The sequence below is a fragment of the Drosophila subobscura genome, chromosome O (assembly GCF_008121235.1).
Source record: "Drosophila subobscura isolate 14011-0131.10 chromosome O, UCBerk_Dsub_1.0, whole genome shotgun sequence".
In the NCBI taxonomy this organism is placed as follows: Eukaryota; Metazoa; Arthropoda; class Insecta; order Diptera; family Drosophilidae; genus Drosophila; species Drosophila subobscura.
Genome location: NC_048533.1, coordinates 13,508,326 through 13,531,577, shown reverse-complemented (window position 1 = coordinate 13,531,577; position 23,252 = coordinate 13,508,326). Strand labels below are relative to the sequence as shown.

Genomic DNA, 23,252 nt, shown 5'->3' with positions numbered 1-23,252 from the left:
CTTATAGCAGCAGTAGGAAATGCCGCCCACGAACATTCCGAAACACGCATCGAATTTGGGAATCTGTGACGTATGCATGCAGCATGCATCCCATGGGTGCCACACCCACTAAGGGGGAACTCTTTCGTTTTGGTGGCCCACGCTAGAAAGCGACGTAGAAAGTGTCAAACGATCTGATCGTAAAATATGAAAAGAAAGCCACTGTAATAAAAATCCAATAAAAAGAAGCTCAAGATGCAGATTAATTTTGGTTTTTAATTGAATTAATAAAAGTATACGAAATTTGAATTAGAAATACCAAGAGGCAAGGAGGGGAAATTATGCAAAAAGAAAAGTCTGGAAAGAATTTCAGAAATTTCCGAGTGATACTCTAAGGGTGGGCAGTTTTCAATCGTAAAAATCAATGCATTTTTTTATAATTAAATAATATTTCTGTTTCGCATAACAAGCTAAAAAAGATATTTGATCTCGATAGCCCATTCCAATCCTAAATTCTAAGGGTCTCATAACACTCTTCAAGGATCTGCAAATAGCTCTAAAATTTGTATATATTCCTATCCAAATAGTCCTAAACAGATAGAGAATCGACTTCCACCGTTAATAAATCAGTATCAAAATGTATCAAAAATGGCAAATGGCAAAACAAACATCTCACCCTCCTCATCCAGTGAGTACCAGAAAAAACCAAATGCCGAAAAGAAAAGCAAAAACCACTAAAATACCGCACATTATTTACTTTGAAGCTTTTCGGGGGCTTTTGTTGTCTGTGCTAATGAAGCTTATGAGCAGCGCACAAGTCGCGACTCAGTGGGCTGCAACAAAAGCAGCAACAACCACAGGCACAAGTGAAGCGTTGCAGTGCGGTACACAACGAGAGAACAAGGGAGAGAGGGGCGCAAAAAGAGAGGGGCAGCGGGTTGGAGAGAAGGAACCGCAAGCAAAACAAAAGGAGAGCGAACGCTTTTGCCCAGTCAATGGCTGCACCTGTAACCACCAAAGCATATGGCGTGCTTCGCCTCCCTCCCCATGCAACCCCTCTCTGCTCATTCTGTCCGTCGCTCTGTCTCGCTCTCTCTGCGTACGAGACAAAGCACAGTTAGGCTGGGCTTTGGCGGTTGGTTCATTAATGTCTGACACGTTTGAGCGATCACCAAAACAACGTAAGCCATTCCGTTGTTGTTTTTGTTGTACATACTATGATTAACATTAAAAACGCATCTGATTCTGCAAACAACCACTTCCGAGAGTAACAGACAGACAGACAGTAGAGAGAGGGAGAGAGAAGCCAAGCAGAACCTGGAGATTAATGTAGAATTAAAAACGCAGATATGGCACGAACCCCAACCCACCACCACACTACCAAAAAGCTGCAACGGAAGCGATCAATTACGTTAAACGTAGAATGCAAAGAGGGCCAATGCGTTGTTCCCTCTCTCTCTCTCTACTGTGCCATTCTCTTTGCGCGATCACCGCTAGATGGGGATACTAGGACTTTCCGACTTACCTTTTGAATGAAGGCAGCCGCCTCCCGGGCCACTCCCACACCATCCGCAGAGCTGGCGTGCGTCGACGGTGACGTTGCGTAGACGAAGAGGGGCAGGGAGTTGAAGTTACGTAAAAATCCCACACTATTTGCCTCTGGCTTGTCCTTAAAGCGGCGGCAGAACAGCAGCTGTTTGTTGCAGGCGGCGGCCGAGGCCAGCAGAGGCAGCAGCGTTGGCGTTGGCGCTGGCGCTGGCAGAGGCAACTTGGGGTCTTGCTCTGCTGCTACAGTAGAATCGTCTGGCAGGGCTCCTGGGGCTCCTCCTCTTGTTGGTTTTGTTGTTGTTTTGTTGTTAGCGGTAAATTCTTCAGTCTTTGTCGCCTTGGACGCCATTGACGTATCGCTATGCTCTTCTGTTGTGCTCGTTGTAGTTGTTGTTGTTGTTGGCATGACTACGCGTACTATAAAACGGTACTTGCACTCTTTTTTTGGGCATTAACATGGATATGGACATGGGCGTGGGCGTACAGCTGCAGGCGTCCTTTCTTGTTGTTGTACCTTGTTGTTGGTTGTCTTAGGGCGGCAGCGGCGGCATCATCTTCGAGCTGCCGCATGTTGCACAAACACACAAACAAACGCACACACACGCAACGCAAGGCGAATGAATGCACTTTAATTAACTACACGAATTTCGCACAAAGATCCACGCGAAACGGTTGCCAGCAGCAGCACGCACATATTTTTTTTTTTTGCACAAAAAGAGTGAAACGGGGTATGGAATAGATATTTATGTGTGGAAATGCACGAAAAGGTCGTCTCTCGCAAACGAAGCCGAAAGCAGAGCGACAGAGATGGTGGGAGAGTGTGCGTGAGAGGGAGAGGGTGATAGTGGGAGCAGACAGAACGACAGACAGAACGGTGGCACTGCAAAAACTGGGCTGGCATGCGGTATGCAGACACTTTGTGCTGGCCAAATGTTAGTTAACCGGATTGGGTCCTTATATAGGCGTTAGTTACCGTCGAATTACTTCTTTAAAATCACTTTTTGTTTAAAATATTTTGCAGACAGACACAGTGTGACCAGAGCTGGTCAGCCAAGCGAAATACTAGCAATAAAATACCAGAAAAGGCGCAACCAATCGATACATCGATAGGCAAATTTATCAGCGCCGATACATCGCATTCGTGGTGCTGCAAAACGTTTTGTTTTCGATTTATTTCAGAAGTGCTGCAAATCGAAGCATTGTGGCATTTATTATTGAATTATTTTTCAAAGGTCGCTGACAGTTTCACAACTCGATGTGAGTAAGAACCCCGGAAATTGCTCAACCCAGTAAGCATATAGAAACCTATCTACTGTACATCAATCTTTCCAAATTTTTCAGTTAACACATTCCGGCAGCCGTCAACTAGCCGTGCGTCCCCCAAATTTACGATTCGAACATTTTGTGCGCACGCACTGTCGAAAATATTAGTCGAACGAAAGTGCCACAACGAAAGTCCGTCGCTGCCGGCAAGCTTGTCAAGTGCTGCGTGTGAAATTGCAGTTCAAAAGCCAGCAATTTCTGGGGAAAAGAGTAAATATTTTTTATAATATTCCTAATCATGTGATGGCGTTGCCAGCTAACTAAATCGTCTCTCTTCTCTTGCAGATATAATTCAAAGGGTGTTTCACAACACGGCTACAACACCACACCATACAGCCGTCTCTGTCACGCTCAAGCCATTCAGACTGCTGTTCGCATCGTGTCGGTCGCTCTTTTGCTCTGTTCGTTCGGTCCGGTCCGCCTGCCTGCCCAGCATTGATTGAAATCGAGTCACAAAAAAAATAATCGTCGCCGTAGTCTTCGTCGGGTCGCCGTTTACACGCGCAGTGCTAGAGCTGCAATATTTCGAGACAAGGGACACAAATTTAAGCAAAGCAGAGCAAATTCAAGTGGAGCGCAGCGCAGCCTTTGTGTTTCGTTTATTTTCCAGCGATTTTAGACACAAGTTCGGTTCCGTTTTCGACTCGATAAAAGCAGAACAAAAGAATCCGCGAACGAGCCAGAGCCACACAGACCAACCAACCAAACACTCACACACACACAACCAAACCAGAAAATCAAATTTCAATCAGAAAATGGCGTTAAAAAGAATCAATAAGGTATGTGAAAAAAACAAAAATTCTACAGAAAGCATTTAGCAGCATGAAAAGTTGTCACCAGACCGAACAGAAAAGGGAAATATATGTGAACAGACATTTTATGCAAGAAATGTGAAACGTAGAAAGAAGGCGCACACACACACACGAAGAGGAAGAGAAAACGATACGAAACGAAACGAAAACGTGCAAAAAGGCAAAGGGAAAAATGGGCGATGACGGTGTGCATTAATTACAGCGCCAGCAAAATGAAAAACAAGTTTAGTTTTTAGTTCTGTTCCGATTGGGAAATGCAATGTGCAATGTCTTAGCATCGGATCGGTTTGTCCTCGGGAGGAAGGGTGCGGGCGGGATTGATCCTGCTGTGAGAGAGTGTAGTGGCCAGGCAACGTGTGCGGGAGTAGTGCAGTCATCGTTTCCGTTACCCATGCATTCGAGCGTGTGTGTGTGTGTCCGAAAGTGCAATGCAAATGCAACTGCATTGTTTGTGCGTGTATGTGTGTGTGCGTGCGTGTGAGCCGGGCACCTGGACGCATTAATGTAACTGAAGCATACTCTATAGCTCCCCGATGTTACCCAATACACGCTATATACATAGCAGGGCACACTCTACACGCACACGCATACGAACACTCGCGCGCTCTCCACTCTGTACGGGTGTGTGTGTGCCAGCGCCGCAGAAAGATCCAGCAAAAAATAAAACAGCAAAAAGAAGCGTATAAAATTAACCTAACCCTACTTTTTGCGCTGATAATTCAGAAATAGTGTTGCCCATACATATAGATGTATATATATACATACACACGCACACAAATGTAAAGGCTTATATATACAATTTCATAGTATGCATAGGTGATTGCAGTGGTCGTGTCGTAGTATATACATATGTATGTACACTCGTAGTATGTGTGCTGGCGAGTAAATTTCGATAATTATTTTTAAACTAGTGGGCCCCGTCCTTGTCCAGCAATGTTTTCGCATTGGAATAGTACAAATTAACCAGCAACTGCAGCGCTGAGTGGAGTGTAACATGGAACATGCAATGCGCCTGCTGCTCATTTTCCCCTGATGGTCTATGTACATATTCCACTGTGCTGTGTCCCCCGTTCGACTTTGTGCACGTAGCATTTGGCTCGCTCTCGCTCATTATAAAGAGAGCACCCGGAGTACACCCCTTGCAAGAGAGCGCTTGCTCGCTGCCGGTTCTAAAGTTTGCCTTGCTGGGAATATTCAGATTTGTGTACAATATCAGTGAAAAATTAACTTTTGTCAGGCAGCCAAATTATATTAACATTTCGATTTGAGTGGTTCTTGCAGCCGGTTATCATAGTCATACCCCCACCAACACAGAAGCGAACAGTTTCTCGCCATTAGTAGAGCCATCCCGCTCTGGCACTCGTTTCTCGCTTTGGTCGACGACAGCTGGTTGCCTTTGCCTCTTTCTCGCTTCTTATGCCAAAGCGAATGGGGCAGAGCCAAGAGTGCCTGTCGCCTGTCGTTTGTGTGCGTTAGTTAGTGTTGAGAAACGTTGCTTGGCCGCAAAGGGGCCCAAATAATTAGTTATAAATTATAATTAAACATAATTTACATATAAAATGACTACATTATTGTTAAAAGTGAGTTCCGTTCCTGCCTGTGCTTGTGCTGTGTATTATGTGAATAACTCTGTGTGTATACCTGTGCTCGTTTTGCGGCTGTGTGTGTGGGGTCTGCTGACTGTCTCGTCGTTGCCGCAGCTTAAGCAACAAAAGCAGCGCTGCTGACGCCGCCGCTGCCACCACCACCAGCGTCACAGCGCGTCATGGCCATTGAGTTTTTCTTTATTATAAACTTTTATTTGTACATAAACGAAAACGAAATGGCGAGAGATGGAAGGAAAACTCAGGAAGTAAAATTTTACTCGTGCACGCCCCCACGCAGCCCCAGGAGCTGTTTTCTATCTCGCCACTTTCCCCTTTCCTGCCCTCTGCTGTTCCTTCTTCAAGGTTCTCTCTCTTGGCCTCAATTGCCCAAAAAGAACGAAATCTGCAAATGTGGGAACAAAACCAGCCAAAGACCAAGTCCAGCCTGCTCTTTCGCACATGGTTTAAACGCCGATCAAGCTGCTCTCTCTCCCTCTCGCTCTTCCTCTCTCTTTCTATGTATCCTCTCTTGGAGTACGTGTTTGTTTGTGTGGTGTTTGTTAGTTTTGTTTTTATTTCTCGTACATATGTGTATGTATGACTCATGCAATGAAAGTCGCTCCACTTTGGCGGTGGCGTTGGCGTCTCATAAATGTTACTGTTTCTTGGATTTTTTTTCGTCATTTATTTTTGCTCAACAGGTACAAGATGAGTAAGAGTGAGTGAGTGCTTCTGAGAGTGGGAGAGAGTGGCAGGCCCAGCAGCAACCTGCACCTTAAAAAAAAAGACAAGTGCCCTTGTTGTTGTTGTTGAGTTATTTTCGTTATCTTCCGTGCCACAAATATTTCTTGCCGTCGGTGCCTGCTGCTGCTGTTTCTGCTTCTAACGTCACAAAGAGAGCCACAACAGCAGCAATGTAAGGCAACAGCAACAACAGCCAGAATATGTAAAGAAAGACAACATTTTGGGGTGCCGTTACACACACAAACACATCCACTCGTTTCCATATGTACCGTGTGAGATGGTCTTTTCATCTCTCCACCCCCTGAGCCCTTGTTCTGTGTGCTACCTTTCACAGCTCATCTTTATTTCTTTCGTTTTCCTTTTTTTCGCTTTTTGCCGGTTTACTTTACACCGCATTCTCTCTCGTTCAGCTTGGGTGTGTTTGTGTGAGTGCGCCCCCAGTTGGCAGCTGTGATAACTATGGATGGCGGGGGTCGTAGGGTGGGGAGAACATCAGCCGCTCAGCTGTGTGCGTGCGTGTGCGAGTGCGACAAAGACAGGGGATGCATTACAAAGCCAGTGACTGGGAGAGGAAAAGAGGAAGCAAGCGGGAGAGCACCATTTGGTTCGGGCCAACGAACTTGATTTTTCGCCTCTCTTCTGGCTGGTGGCTCTGGCCACGGGCCCGAACTGTCGTAGCCGCATAAAAAGTGTGCTGCGTACTTTCCATATTTCTGTTTTTAAATTCTGTTTAATTTCCCCACATTTATTATAAAATGTACATCACTTCAATGGCAACATGCATAGATTATAATCAAAACAAAAGAACCGACCGGACACACAGACGAGGAGCACATTAGTCGACGCAATGAAATATTCATTTCTGACTATTCACATTTTACACATGCACAATCTTCCACTACATATTCCCAAAAAATAATATCATTACTAATCTATTGTTCATTGCCTCTTTTGTTCACAGGAACTGCAAGATCTGGGCAGAGATCCACCTGCACAATGTTCAGCCGGACCAGTTGGAGACGATTGTGAGTATTCTACTATAGTTGGAGACATCTTCACCCGCTTAAAGTACACATTGGACATTTGCGACAAAATGTAGAGCTAGATAAAACATACACAGATAAGATGGGTCTGCCACAGAATGAGACCTGAAAATGGTCATGGTGTCTAAGAGAAGGAGTAGTAAAGATATAAAATTTCTAATGATAAACACTGAGGAAGAGACTAAAGGAACCATCTTTGATCTATCTAAGGTGCTGCCACCACCTTGACCAACAAAATAGGATTAGCATCGCGAATCCATCGCCATTTGTAAATTTACAAAACAGTTGGCATGAAATACAATTATAATTAATGGAATACTCAAATACTATTGATTGAGCTTCCATCAGCACCACGTCATGGAGGCCAATACGTGACTAGGCAGTTACTGATTTGTTTGCTTTTCTATTTACTCACATATTGCTTGGCTTATGCTAATTTTGGGATTCTTTTTCATTCGATTCTCGGCTCGAATAGCCGTCGCTTAAACAGCTGATCGCCATGACTCGCTTTTCGCTCGAACTCAACTCTACTTGGCGTCGGAATCGGACTCCAGGTAGAGGAGAGGTGCACCACAATTAGACCCCACACAATAACAACAGTTCGACTTATGCTTAACACATGCACATACCTATGAACATAGCGGTACAGTACGCGAAGTACTGTTATTGAAAGACTACTGTGCGAAAGACGACTCCACGATATAAGATGAGGGTAGCTCTCCTCCAATGACGTCATATAAAAGTGAAATCGTGTAATTACATCGCATTGCCGAAGGTGATGGATGGTTGAATGGTGTGAGTGGGTGGTGGGGGATGTACCTGTCGTGGTATAAACAGCTGCCATAGGTACCCACAATATTTTGTATTCATGGAAAAATGACTGTACTACGGCGAGCAGAAAGTAAAAGAGTAACTTTTGAAGTTCATTTTAAAGAGAAGTCTGCATGTAACCTGTAATTAATGTTTTGACTTAAAGACAATTTTCGCTGGCATATTACGGTTATTAGAATGAATTATTAAAGCCCATATTACATTTCTTGGAATTCCCATTATACCAACTATCCAACATTCGATTCATAACCGCAGCTGTCTTTCCTTTTCTTATGTAAAGACAAAAATGGTCAGCAACATTTGCAAAGACAGTTCTTGATTCCTGCAAGGAGGTCAAAGGATGATTGTTCTGAAGAACTTTTAAAGGCTATTAATGGCTATATGTAAATGTTTATAAACTGTGGGGCAATAAAACAAATAAAACAAATTGAATTTTTGTAAAGATCGTACATTAATTCAGTACCGAAGATCCATTTTTTTTACCTCTATTCACAATGATTCGTCTTATTTTCATTCCATTTATTACAAGCTCTGGTACAGTCACTCTTTTAGTGTGTTTTTTGTTGAGTAATTAATGTAAAAAAACATTTATTACTGGCATTACCCTTTCTTTGCTTATAAAATTGAGTTTGCCTCTCTCCTTGGATTACACACTTCGAATTACACATGATTCAGTGCGAGTTATAAAATAAAACTATGAATAATATCAATTGTCATCGTTTACAGATAATTATGGCTGTATTTCACTCAATTGGTATTATCACCATTTAATCATCTATTAAAATTAAAATTCACATACACACATAAAGATCTGTGTATGTTTTATAGATAGGTTGTACATGCGAATCGCTTCCGCGGTTGCTTATCATGTAGAGTTGCATTTCTCTTACACAGCGTCTTATCACAACGAGTATTATTCTGGCAGTGCGCTCATTCGGCAACTGTAACACAAAAACAAAACCCGATCCGACACGGCCCTTGCCCAAAAGTTTCCGACTAACGCGAGGAGGGAAAAACAAAAGAAATTCAATGAAGGGGCGGGGCCTATAGTATGTGTGTGTGGGGTGTTGGGTAATGATTTCGTTTTGGGCCTACCGTCGGGTGTCTATAATGTTAGATCGTTGTAGATTAGATTCCTACTAATGTAATTTTTTTTAAGTAATACGCATTTATATTATTTATGAAGCATTGACTATACGTTAGAGAAAGTGGAAAAATATGTTGAAAATTTTAGGATATTTATAAGAGACAAAAATGTGTGAATTAAAAGGATTTATGTATATAGTGCCAAAAACAAAGTAAAAGTCGTGTGCATGATTACCATACTGCTACCGAAAATCAGAAAGGGTGCTCACTTATCAAAATAAATCAAGGTCTGCCTAATAGAGTTTTCCCAGTCGAAAATCAATTTCTGATTGATTTCCTCACGATCTGCTAGAATTTGTGGCAGTTGTATAATAATTATTCTTTACTTTTTCCCTTCCCCTGACACAACCTTCCACCTTTACCCTTATCGACAAACACTGCCCAGAATTTATTGATTATTAGTTAAGTGGCATAATCGTCGCTGCATCTATATGGAGATTACTATCGTGTGTCTGCTCAGGGGAATCTCGACTCGACACGGCTAAATAAATAAAAGAGCTGGGCAATTCCAGACCAGGCCCAACTGTAAACGAGAGCGATTTGTGTAATTATGGTATCTTTGGTCAGAAGAGGAGCAGGACAGAACATGGTGAAGAATGGGAGGAAGGGGGGACGGAAGGTAGCTGCAGCTACCAGCTGGGGTCCGACGGCCCAGTTCTCAGCGGTTAGAGGAAGGTTTTTCTGTTTCTGCTGCATGCGACGTCACGACGGACTCGCCCTGGGTCCCCGGGATGACATTGACAGTAGAGCGGCGCAGTAGCTCTGGCCATGGGGCTGGGGCCTGAGCCAACTGTTCTGTTGTCTGTCTCTACGTCCGTCTGTCTGCTGGTGTACGAGCGAGATAGCAAGCTGCTGCTGCTTCTGCTGACGTCGCTGCCAGTTGTCGGTGCCAAGGCTCTTTGGCTCTGGCATTGTTTGTTTTTGTTCTTCTGCACGGGAAACGCCAAAGAGCGTGTGGCAATGAGAGAGGCAAAACGGCAGAACCAGAGACACAAAGAGAATGAGAGCTACATAGATAGAGACAGAGAGAGGACAGATAGTGAGTTAGAGAGAGAGAAGGGGCGGTGCAATGCAGTTGCTGCTGCATTTGTTTTTGGTAATGAGCGAGTTGGGCAACACTGAAACACACACATACAGTACATACAGTGATACCTGGCTAATGGGTAATTACAGTATTGGACATTTTAATGTTAGTACAAATGAAAATTAATTGAAATAAATGTTCCATTCAAAGATAATGGTATTCCAACATTTTACCTTAAGCCACGCTACATTTTGCACTGCGAATGCTCACTGTTTCAAGGCTATCTATCCATATCCTCGTTTAAATGAAGACAAACAAACACAAACAACTTTTCTACGGTGGTGATGATTGCATTTTGTACATATTTGCTCCAAGTACTTTGACCATTATCTCTTCTAATGCGTATTTATCAATATTTAACTAATGTATCCCTATTTCTTTTCTCTCTTTGTTACAGTGTTTCACTGGCAAGCTACAATAATGGGCCCGGTAAGACGTCTTCTACATACTTTCCAGTATAACAAGCAAGGCAGATCAGAGATTGCTACTACCATGCAAACAGATCAAACTGTTTGATCAGTTTTTAAAGATTTAAACTAATTGTCTTGTTGTTTTTTGCAGTTAAAGTTCTGATGGGATTTCGGATTTTACAGCTGATAGAAACACACTAAAAATAGCTCGAATCGTTGAAGATTTATTCTATAAACACTAATAAGATAGTTAACAATAGATAAACCTTAAATTCAGTTAAGACTTTGTTAAACTTTATGGTTTAATCCAATATTTGTTATAGACAGACCATGAATATGTTGGTTTTATAGAATATTTCTGTGAAGGACTATGTGCAGTAGTTCCATTATTTAAAAATTGCAAATATTCATTTGTTTGAATAATAACTTTGTTAGTATTTTATATACTCTCAACGCAAGGTCTTAAGGTGCCTTTCCAAGTATTTAGCGCGCCTTCCCAGAATCTCAGAGTAGAGTCTGTTCACTTTATATTTCACATTAAGGTTTATCCCATATTTCTTGAGAGTACGGAAGAATATAGAGAAGCAAGTTACCAAACTCATAGAAGACTTCGGAAAGTGATGTCGATTTGCTACCTTAATGATAAAAGGCACATTCTGTTGAAATATACAATTTAATTCAGCTTTGATAGCTTAAATATACTGTCCAAACCCACTGATTTCCATCAATTCCACTGTCCACCCATTTTGCCTTGCAACGCACGAAACCAACAAGACAAAATATTAGTTTTTCTCTTTGTAAATATTAAAAATTCTTTACTTATTCTTTATTATTTGTTATCTCTTGCAGCCGGACAGCCCTTATCAAGGAGGTGTATTCTTCTTAACTATACATTTTCCAACAGACTATCCCTTTAAGCCACCAAAAGTGGCATTTACAACGCGCATATACCATCCAAACATCAACAGCAATGGATCGATTTGTCTCGATATATTAAGATCTCAGTGGTCGCCAGCATTAACTATTTCAAAAGGTATTTACTCAACTGAATTGCTGCATTTATATTGAAAGTCTAATAACAAATTTGTATTGTATTTTTCTCTCTATTTTGCAGTCTTATTATCAATTTGCTCTCTACTCTGTGATCCCAATCCAGACGATCCGCTTGTTCCAGAGATTGCCCGAATATATAAAACCGATCGGGAAAAATACAATGAGCTGGCACGAGAGTGGACTAGAAAGTATGCTATGTGATGCGTTCCAGATTGCAGTCCAACAAAAACAGCAACATCAGCAGCAGCAACAACAACAGCACCAACAGCAAACACAACAACAGCGACAACAACAGCAACAAAGATAACAACAACATTTTACAACAATAGTCAACAAAATCCAAGGAGAAGGATTATCTGCAGCATCAGCCGCAGCAGCAGCAATGTTGTTATTACTGGCAACAGCCGCCGGGCGGTTGACCACAACAACAATAACAAGATCAACTTGAATAGCAACAACAACAACAACAATATCAGAAGAAGCTGCGGCTATAGCGAAAACGACAACAACAACAGCCACACCAACATCAGAATTTGCAGTAAACCCAACAAAAGAAACCACAGTTACACCAACACCAACAAGATCAGGAACAACATCAACAACAGCATAAACAGCAACACCAACGGCAGCAACATCAAGTTGTGCCTCTGCCGCTGCTGCCGCCTCCGCCTGCGTGGCAGCGACAACAGCATCATGAACATCAGCATGAACATCATCAGATGCGACAGTAGCCGCCACAAGGGGAACGAGGGTCACGCAGCAGCAACAACAACAACTGGCAGTAAATTGGTGGCAGCAGACTGGGCCTTGGTACTGGTACTGGGAATGAGAGGTAGTGTTTGACCGAAAAGCAACAGCAGAAACAGCAACACAGCATAAACGGAAATAATTTAATAATAATTACTGAGAAAAAAATTATGTAAGCATTAAACATTAAAAGCTAGACAGCTACCAACAACACAGCATCAAACATAATAAGTTTAAATACAAAGAAAAACAAAACTACAAAATAAAAATCAGCTGGAAAAATTATTATTATTATTATATTATATTTAAAGAACCGGAAAAATAAAAATTACAAAAATTCAATTACAACATGAAAGAACTCAAAACAGAAAGCAGGGGCCACCGCAGCACCCCTCATCGACAAGAAGAAATTGTACTAACTCCGTCGATTTGTAGTGTTTCTTTATTCATCCCAAGGAAGGATTCTGGAGGGCGAGTCAGGAACCACAGCTTGCTGCAGGATTATCATAGGGCTAAGGGACTTGTTCGTAGGCTATATAATTTCTACAAAAGGTTAATAAAGCTCTGAATGTACTGAATCTACGGATAAGAAGGATCTATATTTTCGCTACCACTTACATAAACATCAAGTGGAACTGCTAATTGGGCCTTAATCATACGAGGAATTAAGTTAGAATTTATGTCTGATCTGGATTTTAAGAATTAAAAGACCTTGATTCAGAGTTATTGTATGATCTTTAAAGCATATTTAATTAAATTCCATGTAATGCAGCTCCCAAATTATATTTCCCATGTTGTATGCTTTTGTGTTTATGTATATTTTGTTTTCAAAATCAGTACACAATTTTTTTCTTGTAGCCTGAATGCTATACATACATACATAAAAATTATATTAAATATCAAATTACAATGTTTGATATAAGATTCATTTGAAAATGTTCAAATTGTTCCATAATAGAATAGATCTGCTCGTCTATATGTAAATCTAATCAAATCTATGCGGCCTTTTAAAATTTGAATTTATTATACTTTGTGCACTGTTGGAGAGAAATCTTATAGGTAATTCATAGATTTTTTGTTGATTTTAAACAAAAGTCCATATATAATTTACAATAAGAAGTCCAAGAGGTTGGAGTACTGCTCAGTAACTGGACCTTCAACTCTGTTCTTAGATTATTTTGTTCTTGGCTTAAGGCTTTGTTTTGTCAAGTTTTGGAAATCGACTTATAGGCATGGCATACATTTTAGGGTACATTTGGCAACGACACCTCTGAAGTGCTAAGCTAATAATAATAATATACTTAACGAGGAAGACCCAAATGCTACAATGAAAAGTAATAATTGCAAGCAAGAAAAGCAAAATATGCTCAATTTGGCATACTGGAAATGTCTCGTTAAATGTTGCAAGGTGCTATTTTTATGCACACACCTGTACCGAAAACAGTATATCATATTATATTGGTGTACATACTACTTTCCATTTAGCGACAGATCTAAAAGTGTACTGTTAGAACTGCAGAGTGGTGTACAAAAGTTACTAATTATAATTATGGTATAATTAATGCTCGTGTGTGAAGTGAAGTAGCGTACTGTACAGATTTGAAGAGAGTTTTGTTCTAGATATAAAACTCGGGTAATAAGATAATTGTTATATGTCCATTAAGTGCTCCAATTTGTGTGAGTGTGAACGAGCGTGGCAAATTTCGTTTATTATTCGTTCTATAACATTTTTATATAGGCCGAGATCGCTCGAACTTTGAAATAAGCCGCTTAAAAGCTTTCGTGCTGGAAATGGCTGTCACATAAACGCGTCAATAGCCCCATCAGAGCAGAGCAGCAGCTTTCGTAGGTCAAAAATGTTGCCAATCAAATGGCCCCAACTGGATTGAAGTCGTGATCGGGTAGATAGATGCTCGATTCGGTCAATGTGAAGGGCGTTTGCAGTCGTGGTCACTGATGCAAGCCGACATACAAAGTGGACAGAGAGCGAGTGAGATGGATGGTTACAGCATGCTTAATTTGCATCATCATCAATTCAAAAGATTCGATTAAAACAACAACCATGCTTTCGCTCTTGCTGAAGAGCAGCGTGAAAGTTTCGTGGAGCTTTCGTTGGCTCTCGCCGCTCTTGCGTTCACTCTCTTGAGGTCTGCGCTCTTCGGCGTTGGTTTGGCCGCTTTGGCGCTGGCTGACACGGCGACAAGCAGAAAGCATTCGGTGGGACAGTGCGAATTTTCAGTTTCAGTTAATTTTTTTTCCGCGCGGCGAGAGGTTCGCGAGAACATTTTCAGCAAATTGAAAATCCGTGTGGAATTCCTATAAAAGTAATTCAAAATCAATTGAAGGTTTTTATTTTTTCTTATACACTGCGATGGACGCGTGGTGCACGTGCTTACAATTGCCAAAGAGAGAAAGGGAGATGAGAGGAGAGCCACAGCAAGAGATCGACCTAAAAATTGTCTTTAGAAATTTTTGGTTATGCAAACAGTTTTTGGGAGTAAGAGCAAGTGAGAAAGACAGACAGAGAGAAAGCATGAAAGCACACAAATTGCAATTGTAGAATTGAAAAATAATTTGTCTAGCAATTTGCATCAGTGCAAGTGTGTATATTTGGCTTTGGAGTCACGCAAGGAGGAGTGAGAGCCGGTTCCAGTTTCCACCAACATATTCTAGGCAGAGGAAAGACTGGCTGCCTCGTTTAAGCAGTGCTTAACCTCAGAAGTCAAGCTTCAAAGAAAAGAGAGAGAGAAAGAGACAGCCAAAACCAGTGAGAGAGCAGCTTTCTACATACATATGTTGACTCCAACATGGCAACAGCCTACAGAGAGCGCGCTTCTGCACTTAGCACCCCATCCAGCCCAAGTGTCTTTTATTTAGGAGCCCGTCTCGATTTTCGCACTGTTTCTCGAACGGGAGCCCACATGCCACATGCCGGCGCCGGTCCCCAGCTAACATATGTTTGCCAATGAAACCAGAAACGTAAACTAAATATTTGCACGGACACACGATTTCTAATCAACTGTAAACTCTATCCATTTCATGTCCAGGCTTCGACATGAGTCCTCGCCCGCATGATAGCCTCGAGGAAGACGCCGAGACGCAGTGCCTCAGTGTCGCCGAGTCAATGTGCTACATTCGCCAGTTGGCAGCAAAGGATGGTGTCGCTGATAGTGGCTGCTGGGTGAGTACACTGATAGTGCGAGAGCTTCGCTTCGCTGAGAAGACAGCAGAAAGAGGAGAGTGGGTCCAAAGTTCAGGCAGGAGCGGATCGGCCGTGCCGAGGGGAGTCTTACAAGTTTTTCTTTGTTAAATAATACAATCGAAATGCTGTTGAAAGTTTTGCTTGCTTTTTTCGTGCATTCTAATGAATGTGATTCAACATTAATCGGTGAAGAATTCAAAAGTTAAATTGCTAAAAAGTTTATTCCGCTTACAGCCTCAGCTTACAGATCAATTTTCAGCTTCTGTGTTTCTGGGTTTAAAAGGTTTTTAAGAGTTTAAATTGCGAAGCAAAGAGGAAAAACAATCAGAAGTACAAATCTGCAGCGTCAACTAAATTGCAGAGACATCTCGATTTTATCAGCATTGTCAGCGCTTTTATACGAACAAAATTATCTTAACAAAATTAAAATTTATTCGAATTGCTAAGAAAATGCACATAAATATTTGAATACATACACAAATGCACACAGACGTACATAAAAAAGGGAATAGTTCACTGGAGTAATCAGGGATAAGAAATTTATATTTAATTTAAATTTGCATTTTTAATTATGGAATATATTAAAGCCAAGTAAATCCATGGAAGATATAAGTACATATGTACATTAGATACAAATTAAATTTAATAACAGCTGAGCAATAATTTTATATAATTAATGGTCTTAGAATGTGTGAAGTTAATCTTTTAAATTCTGCATAACTATTGTAGGGAATTAAGGAATTATTAAACAATATAAGATGTTAATTTATCTTGACTCCTCTGCCAAACATGCATCAAACATATCTTTAAACTAAACTCAGGAACCTTTAAATCTGCGCTTGGTATTTTTATATGTTCGTAACTCTGCAAAAATAATCTTGGCGGCTTCATAAGTCTATCCATACATGAGTCCCCCACTCACCGCACCTCCTCGCACCTGTGACGAAACGACACGTGCATCGAGCATCGCGAGCATCTGCGTCAATCAGTGCTGCGCTGCCAACTGACGACAAAAGCCAACCGGGTGGTGGGGGGAATGGCGAAGCGAAAGCTCATTGGGTCGCGAGCGAGCTGGCTAACCTTAAACAAAAGTAGCAGAGTACGCTATTTTTGCCACCGTCAGGGCCCAGGGCTAGCGCACTAGACGGCTTCGAGCGATTGGAGTCAAGGTCGGGCTGAGCCTCAATTATGGTTGTGGACAGGGACGGGGGAGGGAGCTCTTGTTTGTGACCGATTAGAGCTTACCACACACCGATATCTGGTTATGCATTATGTTTACATATTGCGAAAGCCCTCCACTCGCGCGGAATTCCTCTGAAGTTCAACGAAAGGCAAAACTGGTTTCCATCTCACATGGGCTTAAAACAAATCCCGCATCCGTATTTTAAGTTCGTGTAAGCAGTTACTACGGAGAGAAAAGCTCAGGCCCGAGGGAGGAAACGTATGCAACTTTGTTTACAAATTGTTCTCAATGAACAGGTGAACGTGCCATACTCGGTTGAGACTGATTGCGGATTCTTATACCCTGCATAATATCTTGGGTCCAAGTGTAAATATTAAAATTACAATTTCAGGAAGAACGGAGTCGGGTCGCACCTATTTTTCCAGACAGTCAGTACACATTGTGATTTCCCGGAAATGTCAATCCAATGTGCAAATGTTTAAAGAATTAAATTCTAAACGTCAATTGATTGCGATAAAATAAGCAAAATATTGGCGATTAGTTGTCAAGAGCTCTGCCTATCCGCAAGTGCTCGTGAGCGTGATCAATGTGGCTATGGCTTCGGTCCGACTTGATCTGTTATATAATTTTGGGGGGTGCTCTGCAGCGTAGGATACCATCAACATTCGGCTTGACCGAAAATAGGCCGCTTGCACAAGAGATGAAAGCTCTCATCAGCAATGAAATTTCGCATCATTTCGGCATAGCTGTCGTCGCTGTCCCCACCTCTCCAACATCGCATCGATGCGATTGCCCAAGCACATGGAAAGCGGGAACGAACAGCTTTTACGACTCTCACAAAAAATATTCTGCAATCGCCTATCTGCGAGTATCGTTGTATCTCTCAGATGCTGTAGCCCCAAAGCTTGTTGGGGGCTTTTGTTGAGCGCTTTTACGATTTCTGTTGGCCTCACACATTGGATCTTGGCGGGTTTTAGTTGCCAGCTGGAAAGCGAACGCAACGGTTTATGCAAGTTCTGCGCTTCAGTTGGAAATGTAAAGATACTTCCTTAAGGAGGCGCGAACCACTTTAAAAAACGTTTAATCCCATTTTGTGGAATTATTGACAAAAATCAAGTGAAATATTGAGCACAAGACTCGACAAAAAAAGAACAAAACATAACATTATTGTATCCAAAGTGATTTAAGTGATAAATATTCAAAAATGGAATCCACCATTATCACCACAACTACCACAGCAACGACCACAACCGCTTTGAAGCGCTGCAAAAAGATAGATGTAAGCTATAGCCCAAAAACTAAATAGATAAATCTGTAAATTGAAGTGTTTGTTGTGCACTAGAACACACGTAACGAAAGTACGTCAATGCGGAATTAAATGCACATCCTGTGTGTCGATATCTGTGCATTCCATTAGGTTCTATTTGCCGACAATTAACTATGCAACATTGTGATGTTAGTTAATCTCTCGGGATTTTCGGTATGTGTCGGTATTTGTTTGGTCAAAATAGCACGGTGTCAAGTTGTTTGAGCACCTTGTCCCCCCTCATTGCTCTAAGCACTCATCCTCACCTCTCCAGCTGTTTTCGGAACTGACCGTTTACACTCATGCGAAAATGTTGGTGATAGCTTACAAATAAGATTACATTGATTTTTATATAAATGCCATATTGAAGTGAAATAATAAAACGTAACGGTGAACTCCAAAATTTTAGATTTCAAGTCATCAAAATTAATACTGAAAATTATATTGTTCAATTAATGTGATCCATTAGTTCAACTTGTTTTCAATTCAAATCATTTTTAAGGTCATACAAAACTAAATACACTGATATAAATATTTACTGCAGTCTTAACAAAATTGTTTATGAAGCTTATTTTTAAAAGAAATATTCAAAAATATGCCATTCCAAAGAACTGTAAAAAAAGCATGAAATGACAATTTTCAAGCATTTAAATTGATTGTTCGATTTCCCTTTTTGCGACACACGCTGTGGTACTTATTTTAATCTTATGCCGTGTTTAGACTGTACCAACATTTCCCATTGGGTGTAGTACAGTCGAACCGTTTATGGGCTCGCCCACCTGATTAGGGGCGGACAAGTGCAAAAAAAGCTCTCTAAAGAATGCATACACAGTGATATGCACTTACGTGATGTAAACAATACGTCATCGAAATGAAATGGATAAAGCACTTGCACTTACAGAGAGAGAGAGACGGATACAGCCACAGCTCCCACACTTGCATTTTGTTGTTGTTATTCGAAATGTGCATTAGTCGTTTAAGTAGAAACTGTATAAACAAATTACAGTCAAGCCCCCTTTCGGCAGTGGCTTTCAATTTTGTTATTGCTATTTCAATTTTTTTATGGTGCTGTTGGTGCTGCTGTTGCTGTTGTTGTTTTGGTTTTTGGTATTGCAATTTCGCAATGGATATTATGACACCCGCGCCGTTGTTGTTGTTTACACGCGAAACCAGAAACAACATTAGGAACAGCAAATCACACAAAGCACCAAGCACAAAACAAAGTGAATAATAATAAATAAAATCTGCAACAACAAACAATAATTTGTAGACTGCAGTTTCATGGAGTTATAGTTTAAGGTATCTCCTATCCTTAATGCATCCAAAACCTCATTTGAAATACATAAAAGTGGATTTGAGAGTGTTCCGTCTGTACTTGCACGCAAATGCTTTCTTCTTGACGCAAACTTTTGCCATAAAATAATGTACTATGTACAATGTATTATGAGTAAAACAAAACAAAACCCCATAAATACACACGAATAAAAGGTGCAAACAAATCAATTATACCCTGCAGTTCTTGCATGGCTAAATATAAAACAGTTTGCCAGTTGCCAGGGTCTGTGTCTGGGTCCACTCAAAAGGCGGAAGAATAGTCGTATCTGCGCTGTCCTCAATTCATATCGAATGAGCCGGAAAACTAATTGATAATACTTCTCTGCTCATCTGTTTTCAGCTTGATGGCCAACTGGTGGGGTCAGCCACGGAGACGGACGCATCGCATCAGTTTCCGTCCAACGAAGAGCCGAATGTACTTGGACATGGACCCAACTACGATGAGAAGCTGTCCAAATTCAAATGGCTCTGCAACTTCGATGATGTGAGTGAAACGAACAAAACGAAACGATCCTCGTCGGCTTGAGTCGTAACAATGTCTTGGGGGTCAATTTGGCATCAATTGTCGCGCACACTGAATTTTAATTGATCGCAAATTGTTTTTGGCGCACTGTCAACAGGCACGGCACCCGGTCAGGGGCAAAATCAAACCCTCTCTCAGCCATCAACCATTTTTTATGTTTCTTTTTTTTTGGCATTCAATTTACATGCATTAAACATGCGACGAGTATTGTTATAAATCAAGTATCGGTTGGTCTTTTGGTGTGTGCCTAAACAATTTGCGATCGCTGTCTGAAAATGCCTATGAAAACGCCTAAAAATGTGAAATCCGCCACTTGGCTGGCAGCAATTGCAAAATAATACAATTAAACAAACCAAAAACCCAACTGAATCAAGGTCGCAAAGCCACAAAAGCAACATTGAACAGTGGCAACAATAAACGCACGCACACGTAGCATTAAATATACAAATAACAAAAAGAAGCAACTGTTTGTTTGGCTGACTATCGCAATCTGTGGTAAAAAAACTCGTATTACATATTTTGATAGTGGGGAAAGACCTCAAGGATAAATCTGAATATCAACGATATCTTCCATTAAAAAATAAATACAAATAAAATTGCTGCAACTGATAGCCATTTCATTTAATGTACCACTAAAAGATAGCTAGTTGCTTAAATTAAATCAATTAATTTAATTTATTTTGAATTGAACCATGAACAGAATTTGTAGATTGGCTGGGCAGGCTGCCAGAGTCACACAAAAAAGTTGCTTCCAATTTCTATTCTGTGTTCTCGATTCGTGTGGCGCATTTGATTTGCATTTATTATTGTGGGTTGGAGAAATGTTTTCGTTTTTTGCAATATTTAATTGGTATTTGATCTGTTGCGCTGTTGCAGGCCCCCAGCCATCTGAAGTTCAATCCGTACATCCGACGCGGCTACCGCACATTCCTCTCCAACAAGCTGTGCCTGCAGAGCATTTTCTGGTGGACCAACGAGACGGTGAGTTCCCCTCCGCACCAGAACAGAACTTTTAATTTGAATTTATTTGTTTTTGTGTGTTTTGCAGATCAATATCTGGAGCCATCTGGCTGGGTGCATACTGTTCATTGCCCTGACAATCTTTGACTTTCAGTTCCTGCGCATCCACGCCTCGTTGACCGATCAGGTGCTGGTCGTCTGTCTGCTGGTCTGCTTCTGCCTGTGCATGCTGATGTCCGCCATATATCACATATTCTCGTGCAAGTCGGAGGAGCACTATGAACTATTCCTTTCAGTCGATTTCCTGGGCATATCCCTCTCCCTGGTGGCCATCTATATAAGCGGCATGTACTACGCCTTCTGGTGCCACACGTTCCTGCGCACCCTCTACTCGACCATTGCCATGGGCATGTTTGGTCTGGCCATCGCTGTGCAGATACCCAAACTGAATGTCTCCATGAATGCCAAAGTGGCAGTGCTGCTGCTGTGGTCCGCCTACGGCGTCATTCCTCTGGGCCACTGGGCCGTCGCCATGGGTGGATTGGAGAATGAGTTGGTCAGGGTGAGTCGACGGTCGCTTTAGTCCTTTTCACACAAATATACTCATCGGATTTGATCCCTTTCAGCTGATGGCGCCCCGCATTGTGATTATGTATCTGCTGTGCCTCATTGCCTTTGTGTTCTATGCGGCCAAGATACCCGAGCGCTGGTTCACGGGCAAGGTGGACTTTGTGGGACACTCGCACAACTGGTGGCACCTGATCATCGTGGCCGCCTTCTACCACTGGCACAACACCGGCCTGGTGTACGCCGAGTACCGCCTGAACAACGGCTGCAGTGCGCCGATCCTCTCCTGAGGAGAGTTCTCGGCTTGGCCTGGGCAGCGGGACTCTATTACTATTACGCCTAGTGTAAATAGCTTATGGAGCACTCTATATCTGCATATTAACTAATATTTAGTTGTAGTTGTTGACCGATATGATTAATTTATGTTTAGCTTACTGTTTAGTTAGGGTTTCGTGTTAGTCTATCCATGAGTCAGTCGGCACTGCACGAGCGGAGCGGCGTAAGGTCTTTGGTGTCTTTGATTTCCTTTAGCAATGTTTTAGTTTTTCTTCTTTTTTTTGGAAATTGCATGTGCCTTGAGCTGAAGCTGTGTTAGTCTTGTTGACTCACTTTTTACAATTAATTTAAATGCAAATACAATATTGAAAGTACAAAACACTTCCAAGTGTTTTTTTAACTCGCGTTGGGTCTGGATTTTCGGTGTGTAAATGGTACAAAAAACAATGGGACCTTGAATATATAAATTTAGTGGATTGCTCAAAAAAGTGTGTTTGAAATATAAGATTTAAATAAAGAAAGCTCAGTCAATAACGGCTGCAATTCAATTTCCACTCAAAAATATCAAAAATGCGCCAGAAACTCATTGTTGAAACACAAAAATGAGTCAGAGCGATAAACGGTATCGACAAAATTGTTATCGACATGGTTTTGTTTTCGTGTTGCGGATTTCATTATAAAAGTTTAAAATCAACTTAAAACTGATTCTTAGCAAATATTAAAGATGCCCATACCAACGGAAACCAGCAAGTGGTCAAATCATTTTAGTCAAAACGTAACATTCCCCATTACGTTTAATTTACTGCAGACTTACGTTTTTACACAATATTTACTTGACATGTAGAATTTACGTAAAATTGAATTCCCAACCAAGTAACCATTTTGTTGGTTACCTTTTTAGTTTTAACCTTATTTTGCAATGAATCCAATAAAGATAAGTCATAAAAACCAACCAATCTTGTGGAGAATTGATTGATGATTAGCTCAAAATTACAGATTTGAAGCTGAGCGTTCTAACTAGCAGGTCATATTAAACAGAAGATCAAAGTCTAGGAAATGATTGAAGGCTACGGTATATTTTTCAAATGAGAAGGAATCTTTTGGGAAAATATATAGTATATCGATAGTTCCGCTGGAAACTAAGGCTGGGAAAACATCGATAGTGACCAACATCGATAGTGAAATTAGTATAGGTATCTTAGATTACTCTATTAACATTAGGACTGAAAATAGTTCCTCATCTGTTTTTGCAGAGCTTGTAGGCATATTAGAAATCCACCTCAACATGGACCATTCCTTCACGAGCGACTTTATTGTGCACTGGATACCCGGTCACACGAATATTGCCATTAAGGATATACTTGCAATTATTTTTAGAGAATTGTCCAAATATATTTATGAGGCTAATTTGAAGTTGTTAATAGAATGGGACATGTTGCTTAAATTATAAGAACATATATTTCCAATGCAACACCTTGCATCCCCTTATTAACAACCATCGATAGCAACACTCATTAAGAAATATCGAACATACGGTTTTCAAGAAAATATCGACAGCCCCATCAACGAACTGAAGTAGTCAATACGACCATCC

The 23,252-nt window shown here is 41.2% G+C and overlaps 3 protein-coding genes across 7 annotated transcripts in view; 2 read left to right on the top strand and 1 right to left on the bottom strand.

The window, feature by feature from the left end:
• The window catches only part of LOC117896534, a 60,867-nt gene extending 58,291 nt beyond the window's left edge, over positions 1-2,576 (bottom strand). For all 3 annotated transcript variants that reach the window (XM_034804913.1, XM_034804914.1, XM_034804916.1), the window contains exon 1: positions 1,505-2,576. In XM_034804913.1, coding sequence (XP_034660804.1) covers positions 1,505-1,933 — 429 coding nt within the window. In that variant the 5' untranslated portion in view covers positions 1,934-2,576. The remainder of the gene's footprint in view (positions 1-1,504) is intronic.
• A 559-nt stretch (positions 2,577-3,135) lies between these two features.
• On the top strand, positions 3,136-12,054 carry LOC117896539 (ubiquitin-conjugating enzyme E2-17 kDa). Of its 2 annotated transcripts, none has more exons than XM_034804922.1 (5): positions 3,136-3,629; positions 6,954-7,017; positions 10,494-10,525; positions 11,356-11,539; positions 11,621-12,054. In XM_034804922.1, the coding sequence occupies exons 1-5, from the start codon at positions 3,606-3,608 to the stop codon at positions 11,758-11,760; spliced, it is 444 nt and encodes a 147-aa protein (XP_034660813.1). In that variant the 5' UTR covers positions 3,136-3,605; the 3' UTR covers positions 11,761-12,054. The 2 variants fall into 2 exon arrangements, with proteins under 2 accessions (XP_034660813.1, XP_034660814.1); XM_034804923.1 differs by lacking the exon at positions 3,136-3,629 and adding an exon at positions 5,207-5,242.
• A 2,441-nt stretch (positions 12,055-14,495) lies between these two features.
• Positions 14,496-22,032, top strand: LOC117897568 (progestin and adipoQ receptor family member 3). 2 transcript variants are annotated; one of them, XM_034806510.1, is made up of 6 exons: positions 14,496-14,630; positions 15,354-15,487; positions 19,673-19,816; positions 20,732-20,836; positions 20,904-21,377; positions 21,442-22,032. In XM_034806510.1, the coding sequence occupies exons 2-6, from the start codon at positions 15,362-15,364 to the stop codon at positions 21,670-21,672; spliced, it is 1,080 nt and encodes a 359-aa protein (XP_034662401.1). In that variant the 5' UTR covers positions 14,496-14,630; positions 15,354-15,361; the 3' UTR covers positions 21,673-22,032. The 2 variants fall into 2 exon arrangements, with proteins under 2 accessions (XP_034662401.1, XP_034662402.1); XM_034806511.1 differs by lacking the exons at positions 14,496-14,630; positions 15,354-15,487 and adding an exon at positions 17,667-17,970.
• The last annotated feature ends 1,220 nt before the right edge of the window (positions 22,033-23,252 follow it).